The sequence below is a fragment of the Babylonia areolata genome, chromosome 17, assembly GCF_041734735.1.
Source record: "Babylonia areolata isolate BAREFJ2019XMU chromosome 17, ASM4173473v1, whole genome shotgun sequence".
Classification (NCBI taxonomy): Eukaryota; Metazoa; Mollusca; class Gastropoda; order Neogastropoda; family Buccinidae; genus Babylonia; species Babylonia areolata.
Genome location: NC_134892.1, coordinates 13,555,185 through 13,578,074, shown reverse-complemented (window position 1 = coordinate 13,578,074; position 22,890 = coordinate 13,555,185). Strand labels below are relative to the sequence as shown.

The window sequence follows — 22,890 nt, the reverse complement described above, 5'->3', positions numbered from 1 at the left end:
AACCTACAAGGACTCGCACTTGAAGGAATGATAGGGGAAATTCTTCTTAGCCCTTTAACAACCACATCCCCAACTCGCCTTGGAACAAGACAAGGGGACAGTGACAGTGTGATCGACATCGCTCTAACATCTCCAAAATTCAGAGCAGAAATGAATGCAGAGACGCTTCCATACCAAGGCAGCGACCACCTCCCGGTAGCTTTCAGTCTACAGAAACTGTCCGATAAACCCTGTATGAAACTGCGTGATCCATTTCAGTATGAAACCAAAGAGACAACCGTCATCGAAAAATTAAGACGCAGAAGAAACAAAAGAACGGCACTGAACAGGATGCAAACTATTCAGCCCCCATGGTGGAATACCGACACAGAGAGAGCCTGGATAGAAAAACATGCGGCTGTCAAACTTTGGCAAAAAGAAAGAACAAAACCATCTCCGGACAAAGATATTGAAACAAAAATGAAAGAAAAAACTAAACAGTTTGAAGTCATTGCTCAAGAGGCCAAAAATGACAAGTGGAAACAGTTTTGCGAGGCACTCAGTTATGACACAACACTGACAGAGTTCTGGCAATTTTATCGTCGCATGGAAGGGAAAACGTGCACAACAACAACCCCAGACATGTTAGACACTGACGGAAACAAGCTTAAGACAACTGAAGAAAAAGGATCTGCCTTGCTCAAACGTTTCATACAACAGAGTGATCAAAGAAACTTAGATGAGAAAAAGAAATATGTTGAGGAGTTAAACCAAACCCTTATGCAGACTGGACCTGATGATGACTTGACAATGGATGATCTAAACGAGGCAATAGCTAAATGCAAGAAAGAATCGGCTCCTGGCCCAGACAAAGTTCGTTACTCAGACATCAAGGAGCTATCAGAAGAAGACAGAAGCAAACTTTTCAATCTATATCAAAACAGTTTCCACAATGGACAGGTGCCGGAGGACTGGACACACAGCTTCTTAAAACCCATACCAAAACCAGGAAAGGACCATCGTCAGGTAAGCGGCTACCGGATCCTAACCATGCAAAACATTGTTGGAAAGCTCATGGAACGCATGATAGCCAGGAAACTTTCAAGGGATCTTGAACACAGGCACATTCTCCCTTCAAATCAAGGTGGTTACAGAACAGGCAAGTCCACATGGGAAAATGCAGCTGCTTTTGCATATGAGGTGTATGAAGGATTTCAAAGAAAAGAAGAAACACTAGCAGTAGCAATCGACCTTGAAGATGCCTACAATGAAGTCCAGTTTGCGCACCTCATGGAGCTGCTACTAAGGTATGGAGTAAGTTTGACACTGACAAGATGGATAGCAGCAGCGCTTCAGGAAAGAACCGTCGTCCTACGCCTCGGAGATTGGATGTCTGCACCTTCTAAACTATCCATGGGACTGCCACAAGGGTCTCCACTCTCTCCTGTCCTCTACAATGTCTACACGAAGGGCCTTGCAGACTTAAACAACAATGGAATTGCTCGGGTGCTTACCCTTGCGGATGACGGCCTGGTCTTCAAAACTTCGAAAAATGCTCAGGAAAGAACTGAAGCCGTCCAGAAACAACTAAACAATATTGCTCAATGGTGCAAAGACACAGGATCTTCCATCAATCCAGCGAAAGCCCAAACGTTGCTGTGCACCCTCAACAACAAAACCGCGAGCAAATCACCACCTTTTGTGTCATTCGATGGGATTCAAATTGAGAAAACTGAATGCCTACGCTACCTAGGAATACACTTCGACAGGATGCTGACCTTCAGAAAACATACGGAAAACACTGTTCTCAAATGCAGAAAGGGCCTTTCAGTCTTAAAAGCAATGGCAACCAAAGGAATTGAACAACGCCACCTCTTCCTGCTATACCAATCACTCGTCCTCAGTGTGATCGACTACGGACTTGGGCTAACAACACCGTCTCAAAGCAACCTCCTAAAATTAGAAAGAGTCCAAAATGAAGCTATGAGGCTGATCCTTGGAACAACAAAAGACACGCCCACAGAAACCATGCGATACCTGCTTGACCTTCCTTCAGTGCAGGCCAGAAACAAGTTAGAACAGGTCAAGACCTACTTCAAAGCATTAGAAAACCCTCAAAACCCACTGCATGACGCAGTCAAAGAACCAAAAGGCAGCCGTCTAGGACGAGGAAGATCATGGATGGGGCAAGCAGAAGACACAATCCAGCTAGTATGCCGACTTCAAGACCTGAAAGAAACAAAAGAATGGGAGAAAAACCCCGAAAACCTCAACCATCTATTCAACACAGTCATTTCACCCACTCTAGGAAGACATTGTCGGGAATGGCCAGAGGGCAAAACTGATGCGGAAGTGAAGCTGCTTATAGAAGAAAACAGTAAAGAAGAGGACATCATCATATACACAGATGGCTCAGTCACCAAAGACCAGTCTGGCTGGGGATTCACTGCGAAACAAAATGGAAAAACAATTTGGGAAGAGAATGCTGCCTACAAAGTCACAACCTCCAGCCTAACGATGGAAGTTGAAGCTGTGACACATGCCCTCCAGTGGCTATCGTCCTTCCATACGCCCGGAAACCAACATGCCATGATTCTAACCGACTCAATGAACCTCATACAGAAAATTGAAAACGGAATGGGAAGCCCAGAGTGGCATAACGCAATGCGCAACTTTCAGATTAAAAAAACTCACATGGTCATACTGCCCGGGACATGCAGGTGTTAAGGGAAATGAGCGAGCTGACAGACTTGCTGGTAACGCAACACCAACGAGCGGCCTACATCTAGGAAAATCGGAAATCCTCAGAAAAGTCAAAGAATACCAAAAAGAACAGGTACAAGGCCATCACACCATCGATCGCCTCAAAGAAATAGAAGCAGAGAGAGGGAGCGGCCGCAAATCTAACATGAAAGGTAGAGCACGATGCTTTGCAAATCAAACAAATATCGGCATCATTTCCAAACCAACATTGCGCAAATTCCTTCAAAACGGAACAGAGTCTCTGTGGGCCTTTCCAAATACAATAGACCGAGCAACACACTAGACACCACGTTCTTGGCATCAGAGATCTTTTCCCATCCCTCTTGCGGCCAGTCAGTGGCGGCTGTGTGTGTTTGTGTGTATGTGTGGGTCTGTGCTTTTGAGTGCGTTTGTGAATGCGCGAGAGTGAAATTGTACACAAGCGTCAGGAGAGATATGTGTACGTGTGTGTGTGTGTGTGTGTGTGTGAGGGGAGGTGGGAGTGCGGGGGGAGGTGGGGTAGAGGATGAGGTATGTGAGTGTATGCATGCCTACACTGTGGGAGCAACAGGATATTGGAACGTGTATATATATATGTGTATATATATATATATATATATATATATATATATATATATATATATCTTTGTATGTACGTGTGTGGGGTTGGGGGTGGGAGATATGGGCGTATGTGTGTGTGCTTGTACAAGTAAGTGTTCATCTCTGTGAGTGTGTGTTTGTGTGTGTGTGTGTGCCGTGGAAGCTGCGATACGTAGACTAGAAATGAGTGTGTGGAGGAGGGGGTAGAGGAGGTGCAAGGTAATGTGTGTGTGTGTGTGTGTTGGAGCTCATGTACGTTTATATGTATTTGACTGTGCTTTCATATGTGCTTGTACAAGTAAGTGTTCATCTCTGTGAGTGTGTGTTTGTGTGTGTGTGTGCCGTGGAAGCTGCGATACTTAGACTAGAAATGAGTGTGTGGAGGAGGGGGGTAGAGGAGGTGCACGGTAATGCGTGTGTGTGTGTGTGTGTTGGAGCTCATGTACGTTTATATGTATTTGACTGTGCTTTCATATATGTGAAACTGCATGTCTGGTGCATTTCTGTTATGCATGTGTGGGTGTATGTGTGAATGTGTGTCTTCATATTTTACATTTATTTGCTTATTTATCACCATTGTTGTCTTATTTATTTATGTTTTATTATTATCATTTTATTAGTATTACTAATATTATTACTACTACCTTTTTCTATATTATAATTATTATTTATTTATTTATTTATGCAAGCTTATCTATTATTTATTCCCCCGTTGTTGTTTTTTTTTTTGTTTTTTTTGTTTTTTTTTTGTTTTTTTTGTGTGTGTGTGTGTGTGTGTGTGTTCTTTGTTTTTTTTCAAGGCCTGACTAAGCGCGTTGGGTTACGCTGCTGGTCAGGCATCTGCTTGGCAGATGTGGTGTAGTGTATATGGTTTTGTCCGAACGCAGTGACGCCTCCTTGAGCTACTGAAACTGAAACTGTAGGGGCGGGGGGGGGGGGGGGGGGGGGGCTTTTAGCGAACAACCCCAACACCGACTGCCCTCCAAAAACCCTCTTGGCCGAGAGAGTGGGGGACGTAACTTGGGCAAAAACACACTCTCCACTATAATCAAATTCTGGCCCATATAGTCGGGACAGCAGTTGCCTCCTCTGCAGTTCTGATGGTCATTGTAGGACACGACTGACTATGATACATTTTAGGGAGGGTGTGCTGACCCACTTTTGTCGGATTTTCGTGGGGACTCCCTGGTTATTTTCAGCGAGAACCGCGTGGGCATGCGTGTCTCCATCCCCCCCACCCCACCCCCCCTTTTTTTTCAGTCACCGAAAGGCAAAAAAATTCGTCGTGGAAATAGCTGGTTCGGCGAAAGGATTTTGAACATTTTCGGTGACTATTTTTTGCAAGTTTACAAGGCATATTTGGTTTCATAACTACACCCATCATTTGCTTTAGCTTTATATGTTTACTTTGAGCGTGTTTCTTGTCATATATCTGTCATTACGGTTACGTATTCGAACTGATCCATTCATAAACTGTGCCGAAAAAAGTTGTTTGAACAAAAGCAGTGCACACCCAGAGAAGCCAGTGCCGGTGGCGGGCTGCGCATGTAGTCATATGACCTACTTCTCGCACTGCGAGCGACGAAAAGTCCACCACAAAAGCGGGCTGCACACCTTCCCTACTGTCTGTGGTGCAGAGTGGTCTCCCTGGGGTCCTTGGTCACGCTGCTCTCGCACGTGCGGCAATGAAGGCAGGCGCACGCGCTCTCGCACGTGCAGTGCAAGGGGCGACACCAGCTGTCATGGACGATGCCCCGGCCCCGAATCGGACACTCAGTATTGTCCACTACCTCCCTGCGATGGTGAGTTTCGTGTGTGTGTGTGTGTGTGTATTGTGGGATGTGTGTGTGTGTGTGTGTTTGTGTGAGTGAGAGAGAGAGAGAGAGGGCGCGTCTTTCTTTCTCTCTCTCTCTTGCTCTTTCTTTCTTTTTGTCCCTCTCTCTTTCTCCCTCTCTCTGTCTCTCTACCTCTTTCATTCTCTCTTTCCTTATTTCTCTCTCTCTCTCTCTCTCTCTCTCTCTCTCTTTATCTCTCTTTGTCTTGCTATCTCTCTCTCATTCTTTCTCTCTTATTCTCTGTCTGTCCCTCTTTCCCAATTTTTCGCTCACTTGCTCTCTCTCTTTCTCTCTCTCTCTGCCTGCCTGTCTTTCTCTCTCTCTCTCTCTGTCACACAAAACATGAGCTTACTCAAAAAAAAAAAAAAAAAAAAAAAGCTTGGCCATGTACTTATACGAAGAATTGAAGAGACTTTGAATAGTTATTTTGTGAATGTTGTTGAGTATTGTATTGGCTACTATTGGTTGTTTTGTGATGTTGGTTAACCGTGTCAAGTCATTTTTGACTCACTTGTGTAAACAAAGTGAGTCTATGTTTTAACCCGGTGTTCGGTTGTCTGTGTGTGTGTGTGTGTGTGTCCGTGTGTCTGTGTGTCCGTGGTAAACTTTAACATTGACATTTTCTCTGCAAATACTTTGTCAGTTGACACCAAATTAGGCATAAAAATAGGAAAAATTCAGTTATTTCCAGTCATCTTGTTTAAAACAATATTGCACCTCTGGGATGGGCACAAAAAATATAAAAAAGAAGCCTAATTATATGCAAACTGCATTTACTGTTATATTTATATTTTTTGTATTCTCTAAACTTGGCACTTTGACCACTTATTCTGACACAACAACAAGAGGAGTCATTATTATCATTTTTTTGTTCAAACAGGAACTTCTTTTGCTAAGCATGGAATTTTTATTTATTTTGCAAACGTTTTGGTGCAGATAGTAAAAAAGGGAAATTACTCTGTAATTAATGCTAGGGGACTTAATTTATCACAATTGAGTCTTGAAGGACTTGCCTCTCTTGTCTTTATTTATTTTCTTGTATGACCTCCTTCAGTCTTTGGCCTTAATCTGAATAAAAGATCGTTCTCCTTATCGTTATCTCTCTGTCACACATCAAGAATCCCTTCTTCCCAATCATCACCTTCTTTTTCCTCTTTATCCCAGGGGCAGTATTCAAGACAAACTTCATTTTGCTTTAATAAGACAAGTTACCCATGACATGATAAAGACCAGTTTATGTTGAAGGTTAAGTTATCTTCGTATTCAAGGCAGGTGGTGCGTTCAGGCAGGGAACCCATCCTTTATAATCTAAGAGAAAAAAAAAAATCCAGGTGATTCCCTTAATGGGCATACACTTCTCACTCCACTTTTGTTCAGAGCGTTGTCCAGAGAGTTAGTAAAACACGTGCAATCCGTAAAACGCACGCTTCTTTCCCCCTCAACAAAAGGATCCGTCATATTTGCCTCTCATTCGTCAGTGGGCAGTCACCTTCAGCAGGTAGTCAGGGTAAACTGCCTTCGGGTTTTGTAGACCTGCGGGTAGGCTCTTGTGTTCCTGAATACCGGATACGGATTTACCCTCGCACAGTTTGCCTTGCCGAAGGCAGATTACCCGCAGGTACACATTTACCCGAAGGCACGGTGGTCTCTTGACTACGGCCCCAGGTGTACTCTGTCCGCAGTGCCCGAGTGGGGTCCGTGGGAGGCGTGGTGCCCGTGTGACTGTCGTGACGGCACTCAGGCCCGGAGCCGTCGCTGCCGCGTCAGATCCTCAGGGGCCCGTGTTGACGTCAGCCGTTGTTCGGGCGCCGCGCGGATGGTCAGACCCTGTGACGTCAGAGATGCCTGCCCTGGTCAGTGGGATTTTTTTTTCTTTTTTGGGGGGGTGGGGGGGGGGGGGGGGTGAGAGAGAGAGTAGGTGTGTTGGTGTGTATGTGTATGTGTTTTACAAAGAGGGGTGAATGAGTGGGTAGATCACTTGGAAATGATAGCATGTCAGGAATTTTGAAGAGACGGGGGTTGGGGTGGCGGGGGTTGAGGGGGGTGGGGGGGTTGGTGGGGGCGCAGAGGGAAGTGATTGTAATGTTGGTATGGATGTGAGGGTACATTTGCCACCTTGATCTCTGTGTGTGCGTGCACGCGCGCGCGCGTGTGTGTGTGTGTCGATATGGATGTGAGGGTATACTTGTCACCTTGATCTGCGTGTGTGCGTGTGTCATTTCAAGTCAAAATGATCTTTATTGAGGGTAAAAAAAAAAAAAAAAATGATTGTACAGCTTTTTTTTTTCATCCTGCCCTCAGAAAAAAAGAAAGAAAAAATAGAGAAAATACCAGAAAGAAGGGAGGGAGGAAGGAAGAGTATATCATGAAAAACCAAGCGCGATAGGACACACAAATTCTATGGGGGGGGGAAACAGTACACGGACAAATAGCAAAATGAACAAATATACACGATGTCGACACAGTTATACATACGGAAAGCAGCATCCCTACATCATCAACAAAGATATTTTGGAAGAGAGACAGAGAGGGTGAGAACGAGAGCGAGACTGAAGACAGACAGACAGACAAACAGACAGACAGACAGGACTGATAAAAGTCCCAAGTTCAGAAAGGGAGGGAAAGAAGGTTGGAGTCAGAAGACGGAGAGAAAGTAACGGACGGGCACACAACAGACAGATAGGAATATCAACGGGCACACAATAGACAGATAGGAATGTCAGAGGCAAAGGATAATCGTGACAAAACATAAAAGGGGTCATATTTTTTTCCCATCAAATATTTCTTGAGAGTTTTTTTTTTTTTTTTTTTTTTTTTTTTTTTAAAGTTTGCTTCAAATGGCATGATTTTAAAAAAAGGAAGATGAGCTGTTGCGTATCGTTGCACCAGAATATGTTAAACTAGATTTATATAAATCGTTTCGGGGTCGTGGAAAAGACAGTTTGTGAGTATGTCTGTTTTCATTCATGATAAAATTCTGGATTATTTTCTTTTGGGGCTGTTCCCTCCACGACACTGTGCATAAAATACACATTTGTTCAATAAGAGCCTGCTTCTTAGCGGGGGGATGTCCAGATTTCTGTAGTCAGTATCTGTCACAGATGTGTGTGTTGGTGTGTGTGTGTGTGTACGTGTATGTATGTGTGTGTGTGTGTGTGCGCGCGTGTGTGCTTGTAGTTAACTCCGTATTGTAATAAAGATATCTTTAAAAAAAAAATTATGAAAAAAGAAGAGAAAGGCAATAAATAAATAAGAAAAAAGAAATGATAAAGTAACGCTAAAAATAACGATGCTGGGGCGTGCAAAGTTTGTCTGAGGGCGGGAGACTGCGCGGGCAGAGTGGACGGCCGCTACCCTTCCTGCTCAAGCTGTCGAGACTACGTGCAGTGCACCAGGGGACAGGTTGGATGTCTTGTGCTGTGCCTCCTCTATTCCTTCCTTCCTTCATTCCTTCCTTCTTCTGCTTCCTTCTTTGCCGGTTCGTGGTCACAGAGTTTCAGTTTCCGTCTCGGTTTCGGTTTCTCAAGGAGGGAGAGGGGGAGTGCCCCAGCGTTTGGACAAATCCATACACCGCTACACCCATTTTCTGTTTGTTGGGCAGGTGCTTGTCCTCATAGCGGCCGGCATAACCCCACGCGCTTTGTCGGGCCTTGAGTGCGCGCGCGCGCACACACACACACACACACACAGACACACACATACACGCGCACGCACACACACACACACACACACACACACACACACACACACACATATATATATATATATATATATATATATAAGCTGCTTATGCGACCGTCCGCATAATCTGTGTAGCATAATTAATCAGGATGAAAAGGCTGTGCCAGTCTTGAATAAAAGCTAGTTTGTGTTTGTTCATGTCTTGTGTCACTGCTGCTGTGTCATCATGTCAAATGACTGGCATAAGGACAAGCCAGGAGCTTCCTTTTTGAGGAAGCGTCTGGGTTCGTTCCAGTGTACCCGTTATTTACCTCTGTGTTTAGCTGAATGGGTTAGCATAACTGGAAGTTGTGTGTCTTGTGAATGGAGAGGGCTTCTTCTTCTTCTTCTTCTTCTGCGTTCGTGGGCTGCAACTCCCACGTTCACTCGCTTGTACACGAGTGGGCTTTTACGTGTATGAGCGTTTTTACCCCGCCATGTAGGCACCCATACTCCGTTTTCGGGGGCGTGCATGCTGGGTATGTTCATGTTTCCATAACCCACCGAACGCTGACATGGATTACAGGATCTTTAACGTGCGTATTTGATCTTCTGCTTGCCGTATACACACGAAGTAGGTTCAGGCACAAGCAGGTCTGCACATATATTGACCAGGGAGAACGGAAAAATCTCCACCTTTTACCCACCAGGCGCTGTTACCGAGATTCGAACCCAGGATTCGAAGAGACCACGGAATGCAACTCGCTGTGTTCACGATGGGTGCAGGCACACACAGGTCACTCCATTAAGAATTCAAGGGACATAACTGCTCCCGTTTCGGCAGAGTGTTGTGTCCTTGGGAAAAAGCATTTTACTCCGATATCCCCCCCCCCCCACCCCCCTTCTCTGTCTGTCTGTCTTATTATTACCATGCTCATGCCGTTGTGTGGTATTATGTATGCATGTTATGACTTCATGTGGTATTGTGAAGTGCATGCTATGACATATATGTAGCATTGTGTAGTGTAAATCATTGCTCAAGAGGCCAGTTTGAAATCATTGCTCAAGAGGCCAAAAATGACAAGTGGAAACAGTTTTGCGAGGCGCTCAGTTGTGACTCAACATTGACAGAGTTCTGGCAATTTTATCGTCGCATGGAAGGGAAAACGTGCACAACAACAACCCCAGACATGGTAGACACTGACGGAACCAAGCTTAAGACAAACGAAGAAAAAGGATCTGCCCTGCTCAAACGTTTCATACAACAGAGCGATCAAAGAAACTTAGATGAGAAAAAGAAATATGTTGAGGAGTTAAACCAAACCCTTATGCAGACTAGACCTGATGATGACTTGACAATAGATGATCTAAACGAAGCAATAGCTAAATGCAAGAAAGAATCGGCTCCTGGCCCAGACAAAGTTCGCTACTCGGACATCAAGGAACTATCGGAAGAAGACAGAAGCAAACTTTTCAATCTGTATCAAAACAGTTTCCACAATGGACATGTGCCGGAGGACTGGACACACAGCTTCTTAAAACCCATACCAAAACCAGGAAAGGACCATCATCAGGTAAGCGGCTACCGGATCCTAACCATGCAAAACATTGCTGGAAAGCTCATGGAACGCATGATAGCCAGGAAACTTTCAAGGGATCTTGAACACAGGCACATTCTCCCTTCAAATCAAGGTGGTTACAGAACAGGCAAGTCCACATGGGAAAATGCAGCTGCTTTTGCATATGAGGTGTATGAAGGATTTCAAAGAAAAGAAGAAACACTAGCAGTAGCAATCGACCTTGAAGATGCCTACAATGAAGTCCAGTTTGCGCACCTCATGGAGCTGCTACTAAGGTATGGAGTAAGTTTGACAAGATGGATAGCAGCAGCGCTTCAGGAAAGAACCGTCGTCCTACGCCTCGGAGCTTGGATGTCTGCACCTTCTAAACTATCCATGGGACTGCCACAAGGGTCTCCGCTCTCTCCTGTCCTCTACAATGTCTACACAAAGGGCCTTGCAGACTTAACAACAATGGAATAGCTCGGGTGCTTAGTCTTGCGGATGATGGCCTGGTCTTCAAAACTTCGAAAGATGGTCAGGAAAGAACTAAAGCCGTCCAGAAACAACTAAACAGTATTGCTCAATGGTGCAAAGACGCGGGCTCTTCCATCAATTCAGCGAAAGCCCAAACGTTGCTGTGCACCCTCAACAACAGAACCGCGAGCAAATCACCACCTTTTGTGTCATTCGATGGGATTCAGATCGAGAAAACTGAATGCCTACACTACCTAGGAATACACTTCGACAGGATCTGACCTTCAGAAAACATACGGAAAATACTGTTCTCAAATGCAAAAAGGGCCTTTCAGTCTTAAAAGCAATGGCAACCAAAGGTATTGAACAACGCCATCTCTTCCTGCTATACCAATCACTCGTCCTCAGTGTGATCGACTACGGACTTGGGCTAACAACACCATCTCAAAGCAACCTCCTAAAATGAGAAAGAGTTCAAAATGAAGCTATGAGGCTGATCCTTGGAACAACAAAAGACACGCCCACAGAAACCATGTGATACCTGTTTGACCTTCCTTCAGTGCAGGCCAGAAACAAGTTAGAACAGGTCAAGACCTACTTCAAAGCATTAGAAAACCCTCAAAACCCACTGCATGACGCAGTCAAAGAACCAAAAGGCAGCCGTCTAGGACGAGGAAGATCATGGATGGGGCAAGCAGAAGACACAATCCAGCTAGTATGCCGACTACAAGACCTGAAAGAAACAAAAGAATGGGAGAAAAACCCCGAAAACCTCAACCATCTATTCAACACAGCCATTTCATCCACTCTAGGAAGACATTGTCGGGAATGGCCAGAGGGCAAAACTGATGCGGAAGTGAAGCTACTCATAGAAGAAAACAGTAAAGAAGAGGACATCATCATATACACAGATGACTCAGTCACCAAAGACCAATCCGGTTGGGGATTCACTGCGAAAAAAATGGAAAAACAATTAGGGAAGAGAATGCTGCCTACAAAGTCACAACCTCCAGCCTAACGATGGAAGTTGAAGCTGTGACACATGCCCTCCAGTGGCAATCGTCCATCCATACGCCCGGAAACCAACATGCCATGATTCTAACCGACTCAGTGAACCTCATACAGAAAATTGAAAACGGAATGGGAAGCCCAGAGTGGCATAAGGCAATGCGCAACTTTCAGATTAAAAAACTCACATGGTCATACTGCCCGGGACATGCAGGTGTTAAGGGAAATGAGCGAGCTGACAGACTTGCTGGTAACGCAACACCAACGAGCGGCCTACATCTAGGAAAATCGGAAATCCTCAGAAAAGTCAAAGTATATCAAAAAGAACAGGTACAAGGCCATCACACCATCGATCGCCTCAAAGAAATAAAAGCAGAGAGACGGAGCGGCCGTAAGTCTAACTTGAAAGGTAGAGCACGTTGCTTTGCAAATCAAACAAATATCGGCATCATTTCCAAACCAACATTGCGCAAATTTCTTCAAAACGGAACAGAGTCTCTGTGGGCTTTTCCAAATACAATAGACTGAGCAACACACTAGACGCCACGTTCTTGGCATCAGAGATCTTTTCCCTTCCCTCTTGCGGCCAATCAGTGGCAGCCTCTGTGCGTGTGTGTATGTGTGTGTTTGTGTTTGTATGTGTGGGTCTGTGTTTTTGAGTGCGTTTGTGGCTGCGCGAGAGTGTAAGTGTACACAAGTGTCAGGAGAGTTCTGTGCATGTGCGCGTGTTTGTGTGTGTGTGTGTGTGAGGGGGAGGTGGGGGTGCGGGGGGGAGGTGAGGTAGAGGATGAGCTCATGTACGGAGGTTTATATGTATTTGACTGTGCTTTCATATCTGTGAAACTGCATGTTTGGTGCATATCTGTTATGATTGTGTGGGTGTATGTCTGAATGTTTCATGTTTTACATTTATTTGCTTATTTATCATCATTGTCTTATTTATTTATTTATTTATTACTACTACTACTACTACTACCTTTTTTATTTTATAATTATTGTTTATTTATTTATGTAAGCTTATCTATTATTTATTCACCTTTTTTTTTTCTTTCTTTTCTTTTTTTTTTCTCAAGGCCTGACTAAGCGCGTTGGGTTACGCTGCTGGTCAGGCATCTGCTTGGCAGATGTGGTGTAGCGTATATGGATTTGTCCGAACGCAGTGACGCCTCCTTGAGCTACTGAAACTGAAACTGTGTAGTGTAGACCCTGTCTGAGGGCGGGGACTGGATGTGAAAAAAAGAGTGTCAGTGCTTATCTATTATCCTCGAAAATAAAGAATCTTGTCTTGTCTTGTCTTGTCTCTTCTCTGTAGTATTGCCCTTCAGGGCTGGATATTAAAATTATATAAAAAAAAAATAAAAAAACTGAGATGCGCTTGCTTCCACTCCCCTCGTGAAATAAAAATTCGTTTTGTTTCGTGTCTATCAATCTCGCCCCCACCCTCCCTCCCTCTCTCTCTCTCTCTCTCTCTCTCTCTCTCTCTGTCTGTCTGCCTGTCTCTCTCAGTGTGTCTCTGTGTCTGTCTGTCTGTCTCTCTGTCTCTCTCTCTGACATAAAAACACATAAATTACGCTTTTCTTCTGACTATGGGGTAGATTTATCGTGTCCTTTGTGTAAATGCCGCTTAGAAGATGAAACGCATTTTCTGTCGTCGTGTACAGCAACCGATGGTTCAAGACAGAAATATTTTACAAAAAAAAACAACAACAACAAAAAAACATAAACGTGGAGAAACTTAAAGTACATCCCATAGCGTTTTTGTGTGATGTTCAACATTCAAACAGCTTAGCAAAATGCATTTACCATAGCTTAAGACTGCGAAGGGAGACTCAGGGAAACTGATCTCACATACTAAGGTTTCATTTCGATAAACCAATTCTTAGCATGCACGAACGCCATTCGATTTATATTGCCACTGTTTCATTGATTCGTTGATGGAACTGTATGTGAATCGATTGTGAAGATAGTTAAATTGACAAACGGTATTTGAATATTCTCTCTCTCTCTCTCCCCCCCCCACCCCCCCCCTCTCTCTCTCTCTCTCTCTTTCTCTCCGTGACTACGAAATCGGGTCGATGGCCTCGGGTTACTTAGATATGAACCTCATCAGTAGACCACGAAGATTGTGCGAAAACATACCGTTAGATATTGTTTTGCATTCCTTATGAGGAGCAGAAGAATGTTGTGAAAAGCACAAATGTGTAGGGGGGGGGAGGATTGGGGGTGGGGGTAGGGGGGGGGAGAGCGTGTTTTACACTCGGTGATATGAGCATGTTGCTTAAATCATTAAACCATTTGAATCTCTCTCTCCCTCTCTCTCTCTCTCTCTCTCTTAATCCAGATCGCTGGATCTGTGTGTTTAGCGCGCGAGCGTGTATGTGGGTGTGTATATGCGTGCGTGCATGTGTTTGAGGGAGGGGAGAGGAGAGAGAGAGATAATGAGAGAGAGAGAGAGAGAGCTTGCAAGTCACATGCGCATTGATATATTATTCACACTATTTGATTCATTATGTAATATTTTTGTTAGTGGCCCACTCCTTTGTTATGGGCCGGAGGCCTAACAAATAAACCATTGTCTTCTCTCTCTCTCTCTCTCTCTCTCCTTCCCTGCCTCAGACACCCAGTGACCGGGGATCGCCAATACCCGCTGTGCCCACTGTACTATGGTTTCCAGATGCAGGTGATCTCGTGCAGGCAGCACAACACGGAATGGGACCACAACATTCAGAGGTGCTCCACCGGACCCTCCCCTTCCTGCTCCCTGGTCACCTGTGTCGCTGACTGCACCGGTACGTCATCGTCGTCGTCGTCGTCGTTGTCTTCGTCATCGTCATTATCATCAGTGTGATACTCGTTGTTTTCATCGTTGTCATTATCATCATTGTCGTCATTATCATCATTGTCGTCATTATCATAATAACTGTCGTCATCATGGTCGTCGTTGTCTTGGTCTTTATCATCATCATTAGCATCATCATCGTCGTCGTCGTCATTATCATCATCATTGTCGTCATCATCGTCATTGACACCATCTTCGTCGTCATTCTCTCTCTCTCTCTCTCTCTCGCTCGCTCGCTCGCTCGCTCTCTCTTCCAGTTTAGATTACACATTGACGAAGGACATAATCCCCTTTATCAGTTACATCCGTGCGGTTCATCACACTGAAAAGAAAATCCCACACCCAGTAAGCCGTCACATTTTTGGAACAGTGCTTGTCTCTTAAGTAGCAACTCCGATATTGGCTTTGCACCGTGTGTGTGTGCGGAGGGGCGGTGGGGGGGGGGGATGTGTGTGTGTGTGAGGATGTGTCAGGGTGTGTGTGGGAGAGATTCACCCAAACCAGCGTATCTGATCGAAAACATTTGACTGATGTTAACACCAACACCAACTGCAAAAATAAATAATTATCAATCAGTAAATCAATAAATGAATGAATAACTAACTAAATAAATCCAATAACAAACGGCACACACACACACACACACACACACACACACACACACCACAACACAACACAACACAACACAACCAGCATCAACTAACCATCACTAATAACAAAACTGCCGCCCACACACACACACACCGACAGGAAAACCAATGGGACGCTACCCGTCCTGTGACGGCTGCAGGAGTTACCTGGAGTGCCTGGGCCAGGCCGGCCCCCCTGTCTTATGCCCCGAGGGGTCCGAGTTCCATTCTCACTCGCAGCGCTGTGTGCCTGGCCGGTCACCCACCTGTGTCGTTCCCCAGTTAGTTAGCCATGTTCTGCCATACGGAGGACTGATGATTCAGTGAGTATGCGGCCTCTGTGTGTGTGTGTGTGTGTGTGTGTGTGTGGAGGGGGGTGGGGGGTAAAGGGGGGGATGTGGGGGTTAGGGGTGTTGTGTTTGTGTGTGTGTGGAGGGGGGTGGGGGAGTGATGTGTGCGTGTGTGTGTATACGTGTGTGTGTGTGATGTTGTGTGAGTGTGTTGCGCTGTGTGTGGTGTGGGGGTGGCGGTGGGTGTTGTTGCTGTGTGTGTGTGTGGTGGGGGGGGGGGGGGGGGGCGGGGGTGAGGTGGGGGGTGTTGCTGTGTGTGGGTGTGGTTGTTGTGGGGGGGGTTGGGTGTGGGTGGGTGGAGTTGGTGTATTTGCTGTTGGGATGGGTGGGTGGTGGTGTGTGTTGTTGCTGTGTGGGGGTGGGTGGGGGGGAAGGGGGTGTTGTGTGTGTGTGAAGGTACAACGATAAAATGAAAGATGACTGCTGAGCCTATAAAAAAAAACAACAACAACAAGCGCAAATGGAGAGAAGAAAGTCTATAATGATGATACATAAAATGGAGGAAGAAACTAAAAATGTCGGATGTGAAATAAGACTGGACTTTTCATAACAGAGTCCCTGATGAAGACATACCGTTGGACGTCTCTTATCTAAAAAAAAATAAAATAAAATAATTAAAAAAAATTCTAAAATAAAAAAAATTATATATATATATATATAAAAAAAAGAGTCTTATTAAACATATACTTTATATAAAGTCAGCCAACCTTGCTTGTTGCTTACTTCGCCGGCAGAGACGCCCCAGCAGACGACTACTTTCTCGCGGACGACCTTCCCAAGGCCGAACGCAAAAAGCTATATATAGAACTGAGGGCCAAGGTCACGAAAGCTGCCAAGCTGAACGGCACCAGCAATGACATACCAGTGCCAGAGGAGGAGGATGAAGAGGGCAGGGCAGAGACAATGGAGGAGGAAGGGGAGGAGGAGGTGAAGAAGAATGAGGGAGGAAAGGAGAAGGAAGAAGAAGAGGAGACCGAGAAGGCAGCCTCCGGTGACGTCACAAGGTAGGGATGATGTGACCAATAGATTTGCTTTTACTCTTCAGATCTATTTCTCTTTCTGGTTTGGGGGGGAAAAGAGCCCCGTACATGTATGTTATAATACGAATGATAATAATAATAATAATAGTAATGATGATAATACTGACAATAGGTCATAATGATAATAATGATGATGATGATAATAATAATAATAATAATAATAATGGATACTTATATAGCACACTATCCAGAAATCTGCTCTAGGTGCTTTACAAAAACACTTGTTAACATAACACATTACATCAGTGTTGCACATCAAAATGTGACTAAACACACACACACACACACACACACACACACACACACACTATGCATACATACATTTTAACATACATGTCTTCCTAACAGCTACCCTCACACACACACAAACGCACACACATACACACACACACACACACTATGCATACATACATTTTAACATACATGTGTACCTAACAGGTGTACCTAACAGCTACCCCCAACACGTACACACACATAGGCACGCACAAATATACATAAACTCACATGCGTGTGCACGCATACACATACACACACACACACACAAAATACACATTCATATGCATGCATGTAGTTATGTACACATACACATGTATACACACATAGTCCAGCACAGCTATCGCAAAGGAAGTGGACCTGCCACAGTTGAACTTATAATGATGATAATAACAATAATACTGATAATAACACAGTACTAACATAGCGCAAACCCCCCCAGATAATGGGCTCCAAGTGTCCCACACAAAACAATACCCGTACTATAATACATCGCACTACATAACAGCACATGACGACACAGAAGAGAATTTCAAACAAAACCTACATACACCAAGACATTAGCACTATTTGGCGGATATGATCAGTCACATATAAAGGGTCTTCTCCTTCTTCTTCTTCTGCGTTCACTCGTATGCACACGAGTGGGCTTTTACGTGTATGACCGTTTTTACCCCGCCATGTAGGCAGCCATACTCCGCTTTCGGGGGTGTGCATGCTGGGTATGTTCTTGCTTCCATAACCCACCGAACGCTGACATGGATTACAGGATCTTTAACGTGCGTATTTGATCTTCTGCTTGCATGTACACACGAAGGGGGCTCAGGCACTAACAGGTCTGCACATATGTTGACCTGGGAGATCGTAAAAATCTCCACTCTTTACCCACCAGGCGCCGTCACCGTGATTCGAACCCGGGACCCTCAGATTGAAAGTCCAACGCTTTAACCACTCGGCTATTGCGCAATATAAAGGGTCAAAATTTGCCCAAGACATGCACACGCATGCGCATACATACGGTAAACACCCACCCACAAGCACACACACACTGCATGAAGACTTCAGTTTGGGATCGGGGGCACAAGGGTGGGGGATGGGGAGGGAGAGGGGGGGGGGGGGGGGGGTACAGGGTGGGAGGAGATAGAGAAACGAGTATACTTCGTCACGTCTTCAGTTTCTCCAGTTTTAGAGTTATGCATGCGTGTAAAAGACTGGTGCGAAAGCACTTTGATTTGTATATGCACAAGATTCAGCGCTATATAAATACCATTATTATTATTATTATTATTTATTATTACATCCAAAGGCCATTTTGAGCAGGTTGGTTTTTCATTTTGTTTTGAAAAGAGACAGTTGGTGAGTGACTTACTTTTTTTAAAATTTCTTTCTTTGTTCATTTGACAGTTATTTCTATCATTCCAATTGTTGATATATATATATATATATAATTCAGTTTTGCTTATCTTTTCTTTTATTTGTACATTTGATAACCATTTCATAATCATTTTCTTTCATGATAAACAAGTGAACAAAATTGAACAAACATTTTATTGACTGAACAAGTATATAAAACTGATTGTGTATGTGTGTGTGTGCGTACGTTTATGTGTGTGTGTGTACGTGCTTGCGTGTATGTGTGTGTGCATGTGCGCGTGTGCATGCATTTGTGAATGTGTGCGTGCGTGCGTGCATGCGTGTGTGTGTGTTCACCTGACAGACCCATCTCCTCCAAACCGAAGAAGAAGAGACACAACCTCCCACAGCACAAACATCGAAGGCACAGAATCGAACCACATCCCAACAGACTCCCGTACCACCACCAGTACCAGCGCCACCGGCCACAACGTCCATGCCGCAAGGACTGCAAAGGGGCAGAGCCAGGTCGCTACCAGTTCTGCCCGGATTGCCGCCGCGTCCTGATGTGCACCAAGCATGGGAGGCCCCGCCTTCTGAAATGCCCCCCGGGCAAAAATTGGGACAACGTGAAGAAAATGTGTCTGCGCAGCTCTGGCACTTGCGGTTGACCATCTTCTTCTTCTGCAGTAGCAGCATGATTCGGGGGTGGGGTGCAAAGCGAAGAGGCCTTGATTCTTCTTCCCAACCGACCTCCCCCAACCCCAACCTTTTTTTTTGTTTTTTAAGATTTAGAAAACAAGATGTTTTCAATTTTCATTCCTTCTTTGGTCAGACTCTCGAGATATGGGAGAAAATCCAGGTTAGGGATCACTTTGTTGTTGTTTTTTTCAAACTTTTTTTTTTCTCTATTTTTACATTGTGACAGACATATAGTATTAAAAGAAATAATGTTGTTTTTTAAAGCAATACACACACACATATGTTCACATGCATGCATGTGCACACACACACACACACACACACACACACACACAAATGCTGGCAAGAGTTGATGAATACAAAAAAAATAAGACATAAACACCCAATGCAACAAAACAAATCGTGGTGGATGGTTGGTTGCCAAGCACACTACAGTGAAACATATGCGGCCTTGTTCCCAGTTGCAAGGCACAAAATATTGCTATGCCAGTCCCAGAATTGCATAATCAAGAGATAATGCATATAACTTTGGTTTGTATTCATAAAACTGGGTTATATATATATATGGAATCCATGTGCTAATCAAGGTATTATAAACGTTTTTCTTTGGCCAAAGTACTCTTCAATTGTATGTCTGTATTTCAATTTATTACTGAAACCATGCAGAACAGGCAAAATTTGGTTTACCTTGCAGTGGTTCAAAAATATTGTTTCGCCAATGACAGAACGAAAAAAAAAAGGGTAGGATCAATGGTTATATTTAAGTCAAGTCCAAGTATATCTAATGGTTCAATTATATGCAAACTTGAACATTTGGACATCCGTCATTCATTACGTCCATGAATGCTGACCAGCAACATTGAATTAATTGAACACTGCCAAATTATGTCTCAAATACTATCTTCGTTATGTTACAAAAACTGCATCGATCATTGTTAGTTATGCCCATCTCTAAGAATAATAATAATAATAATGGATACTTATATAGCACACTATCCAGAAATCTGCTCTAGGTGCTTTACCAAAAAACGCTTTGTTAACATAAAACATTACATCTATGTTACATACACACACCAAAGTATGACTACACACACCCACACACACACGCACACACACACACTGCGTACATACATTTTAACAATACATGTGTATCTAACAGCTACCCTAACACATACGCACACATAGGCAGGCACAAACTTACATAAACGCACGCGCACCCAATACACATTCATATACATGCGTGTAGGTATGTACACATATGTATACATACATAGTCAAGCACAGCTAACGCAAAGGAAGTGAACCTGCCACAATTGAACTTACTGCTGAGGGAAAAGGTGAGTTTTGAGACGAGATTTAAAAGATGTGAGGGAATCAGAATGACGGAGGTTATCAGGGAGCTTGTTCCACGTCTTTGGCGATTGAAAAGAAAACGATCTGTGTCCATAGGTCTTACTTCTAAGAACTGACAACTAACTATTTTGCTCAGGCAGCTGTGTACATTTCTTCTCTGAAACCATCTCAGTTCAACATCAGGTATCTTCCTGATAAATGGAAACAGTTTTTCCAATCATTTACGAAGTTAAAATCTTCATCCCATTTTGAATAGCATTGTGGATAGATACCGTTGTCTATAATTATGTTATGATACAGTTTTATCCTTTAGATTTAGACATCAACTCCTTTTTTTAGCACAACAGATACATCCAGACTTAAATTCTTATTATTATCTACAGTTGCACTTGTTTTTTGAATGCACTATTTTATTGCTGATTTCTAACCAGTAAAAGTATGAAACAAATTTCACCATTTTGCTTGCGTTTCATTCTTTATAAGAAATAAAGTGTCCATTTTCCTGTCGAAAAAACCTGTTGTACAATAGATTCCTTTATTTACCCATGTATCACCCCTAATAAAGTATTAAATGTTTTCCCTATCAGTACTTTTTTTTTTTTATTATTATTATTATTATAAACCACTGGTTTAAGAAGTTCAGCAGAGTTCTGATAATCAGATTTGTAGAAACAATCTTTGAGTGCATTAAATAATCTGTCCAAAACGTGTTTATTCTTTTAAAATAATGTTATATCTGGCTCACATTTTTAACATCAATCAGCACCAGAAAAATGACCATTGCAACATTTTTCCATTCATGATCCGTTTTCCCAGCTTCCTGTATCCAAGAAAATTTCAAAGAAGATGCAAAAGGTTTTTAGTTCTGGTAGTCGCAGACTACCATCTTTGATGCTTTTATGTGTTGTTTTTCTATTAATTCTATCATTCTTTTTAATCCAGAAATTTTAATTAAAAAAATGTTTTGTTATTTCGCAAATTGCAAAGAAAATTGTCTGGTGGGTATTAGGCAGCAGAATCAACAAATGAATCAGTTATGACAAACTTTGTAATCTTAAAACAGTTACCCATCTGGGAAATGTTGGTTGTCTTCTTATCAGTTGACAAGTGTATAACATCTGCTGATATCTCAGAGTAGTTAACCTTTGTACACTTTTTGTGTAAATCATATGTGAACCAAACTCCTAAGATTTTAAATTTTGATGTGTTACATTATGTACCCATATGCTCCATATAGCGATTTTTTAGAATTTTTCTGTGCTTCCCAGCTAGATTGCACTGGGATTTTTGTTGTTTGTTTGTTGTTGTTTTTCCAGAATTAATGTGCAAGTCTGATTTACATCCATAAAGTATCTGATTTCCAGGGCTGGTTAAGTCGTTCTTTTTCTTCTTTGTCTTCTCCCTCATGGTTTTCTGGTGGCTGGAGTCCTTCGTGATTTGGCCTGTCAGAACTTACCACACTTAAGAACTTGGAGGGTAATTAAGGGGGTTCTTGTCCATCATCACACACACACACACACACAGACGCACACATACACACACACAAACACATGCACACACATGCGCACACATACATACACACACACAAACACATGCGCACACATACACACACAATCTGCACTTGTGTGCACACCCACACCCACAGCAACCACACAGTGCAGTGTTAGTGTGTCAGTGTCTGGGTCAGGGATATACGTGCAACATTTCACATTTGAGGTCAGAAATGTCTTCTTTTTTTTTTCCAAAGAATACATACACTTCCTCATGCAAACCAGTGCATGTCTTTCAAGTCTTTCATGTAAAAAGAAACCCAAACAACTTACTGTTCAGACCGTCAAATGTGCTGTTGTTCATGTCAACAAATTTGCCATGCAAGTTCTGAAGGCTTAACATGATAACTCTACTGATTGAGATACTGTATCAGTATTACGGTTTTTTTTGTTGGTTTTCAACATTTTGCCAAATGCTATTGGAATGCCACAGGTCCAAACCAAAGATCAAAGGAAAGGAAAATATAATCATTGATGTACCAGTATGCGATGTGTTGTTGTGCATGTATTGTGCATAATTATATAGTCCATACGAAAGATCAAAGGAAGGGAAAATAATTGATGTACCAGTGTGTGATCTGTTGTTATGTGTGTATTGTGCATAATTATATTATTGTATCTGTCTGCCTGTCCCCATGTGTGTGTATGTGTGTGTGGCCACATTGCGCGTGTGTGTGGCCACAGTGCATATGTACATACTGTAAGTTGCACTCTGCCATGAAATCCAAAATAGTGTTGACGAAAATCGGGTTCTGTATGACCAATGATCCAAGGACCTAACTAAAACAGTCTTCAAAGGAATTGTATATGTGTGTTTGAGTGAGGGGGACGTGTGTGTGTGTGTGCAAATACAAAACAAAACCATAAAAAGTATATATTCATATCTCCCTCTCTCTGTCAGACCTTCATGCAAAACATAAAACAAAAAATCACACACACCC

General features: G+C 43.3%; 1 protein-coding gene across 5 annotated transcripts in view; it reads left to right on the top strand.

Annotated features, from left to right (window-relative positions):
- Positions 1-22,744, top strand: part of LOC143291669 (hemicentin-1-like) — a 60,457-nt gene extending 37,713 nt beyond the window's left edge. For 2 of the 5 annotated variants that reach the window (XM_076601668.1, XM_076601667.1), the window contains exons 8-14: positions 4,959-5,123; positions 6,839-7,009; positions 8,464-8,558; positions 14,535-14,649; positions 15,450-15,651; positions 16,413-16,682; positions 18,709-22,744. In XM_076601668.1, coding sequence (XP_076457783.1) covers positions 4,959-5,123; positions 6,839-7,009; positions 8,464-8,558; positions 14,535-14,649; positions 15,450-15,651; positions 16,413-16,682; positions 18,709-19,015 — 1,325 coding nt within the window. In that variant the 3' untranslated portion in view covers positions 19,016-22,744. Of the gene's footprint in view, positions 1-4,958; positions 5,124-6,838; positions 7,010-8,463; positions 8,559-14,534; positions 14,650-15,449; positions 15,652-16,412; positions 16,683-18,708 lie in introns of those variants that run through there. The other 3 variants (XM_076601669.1, XM_076601672.1, XM_076601671.1) reach the window with 3 other exon arrangements.
- The last annotated feature ends 146 nt before the right edge of the window (positions 22,745-22,890 follow it).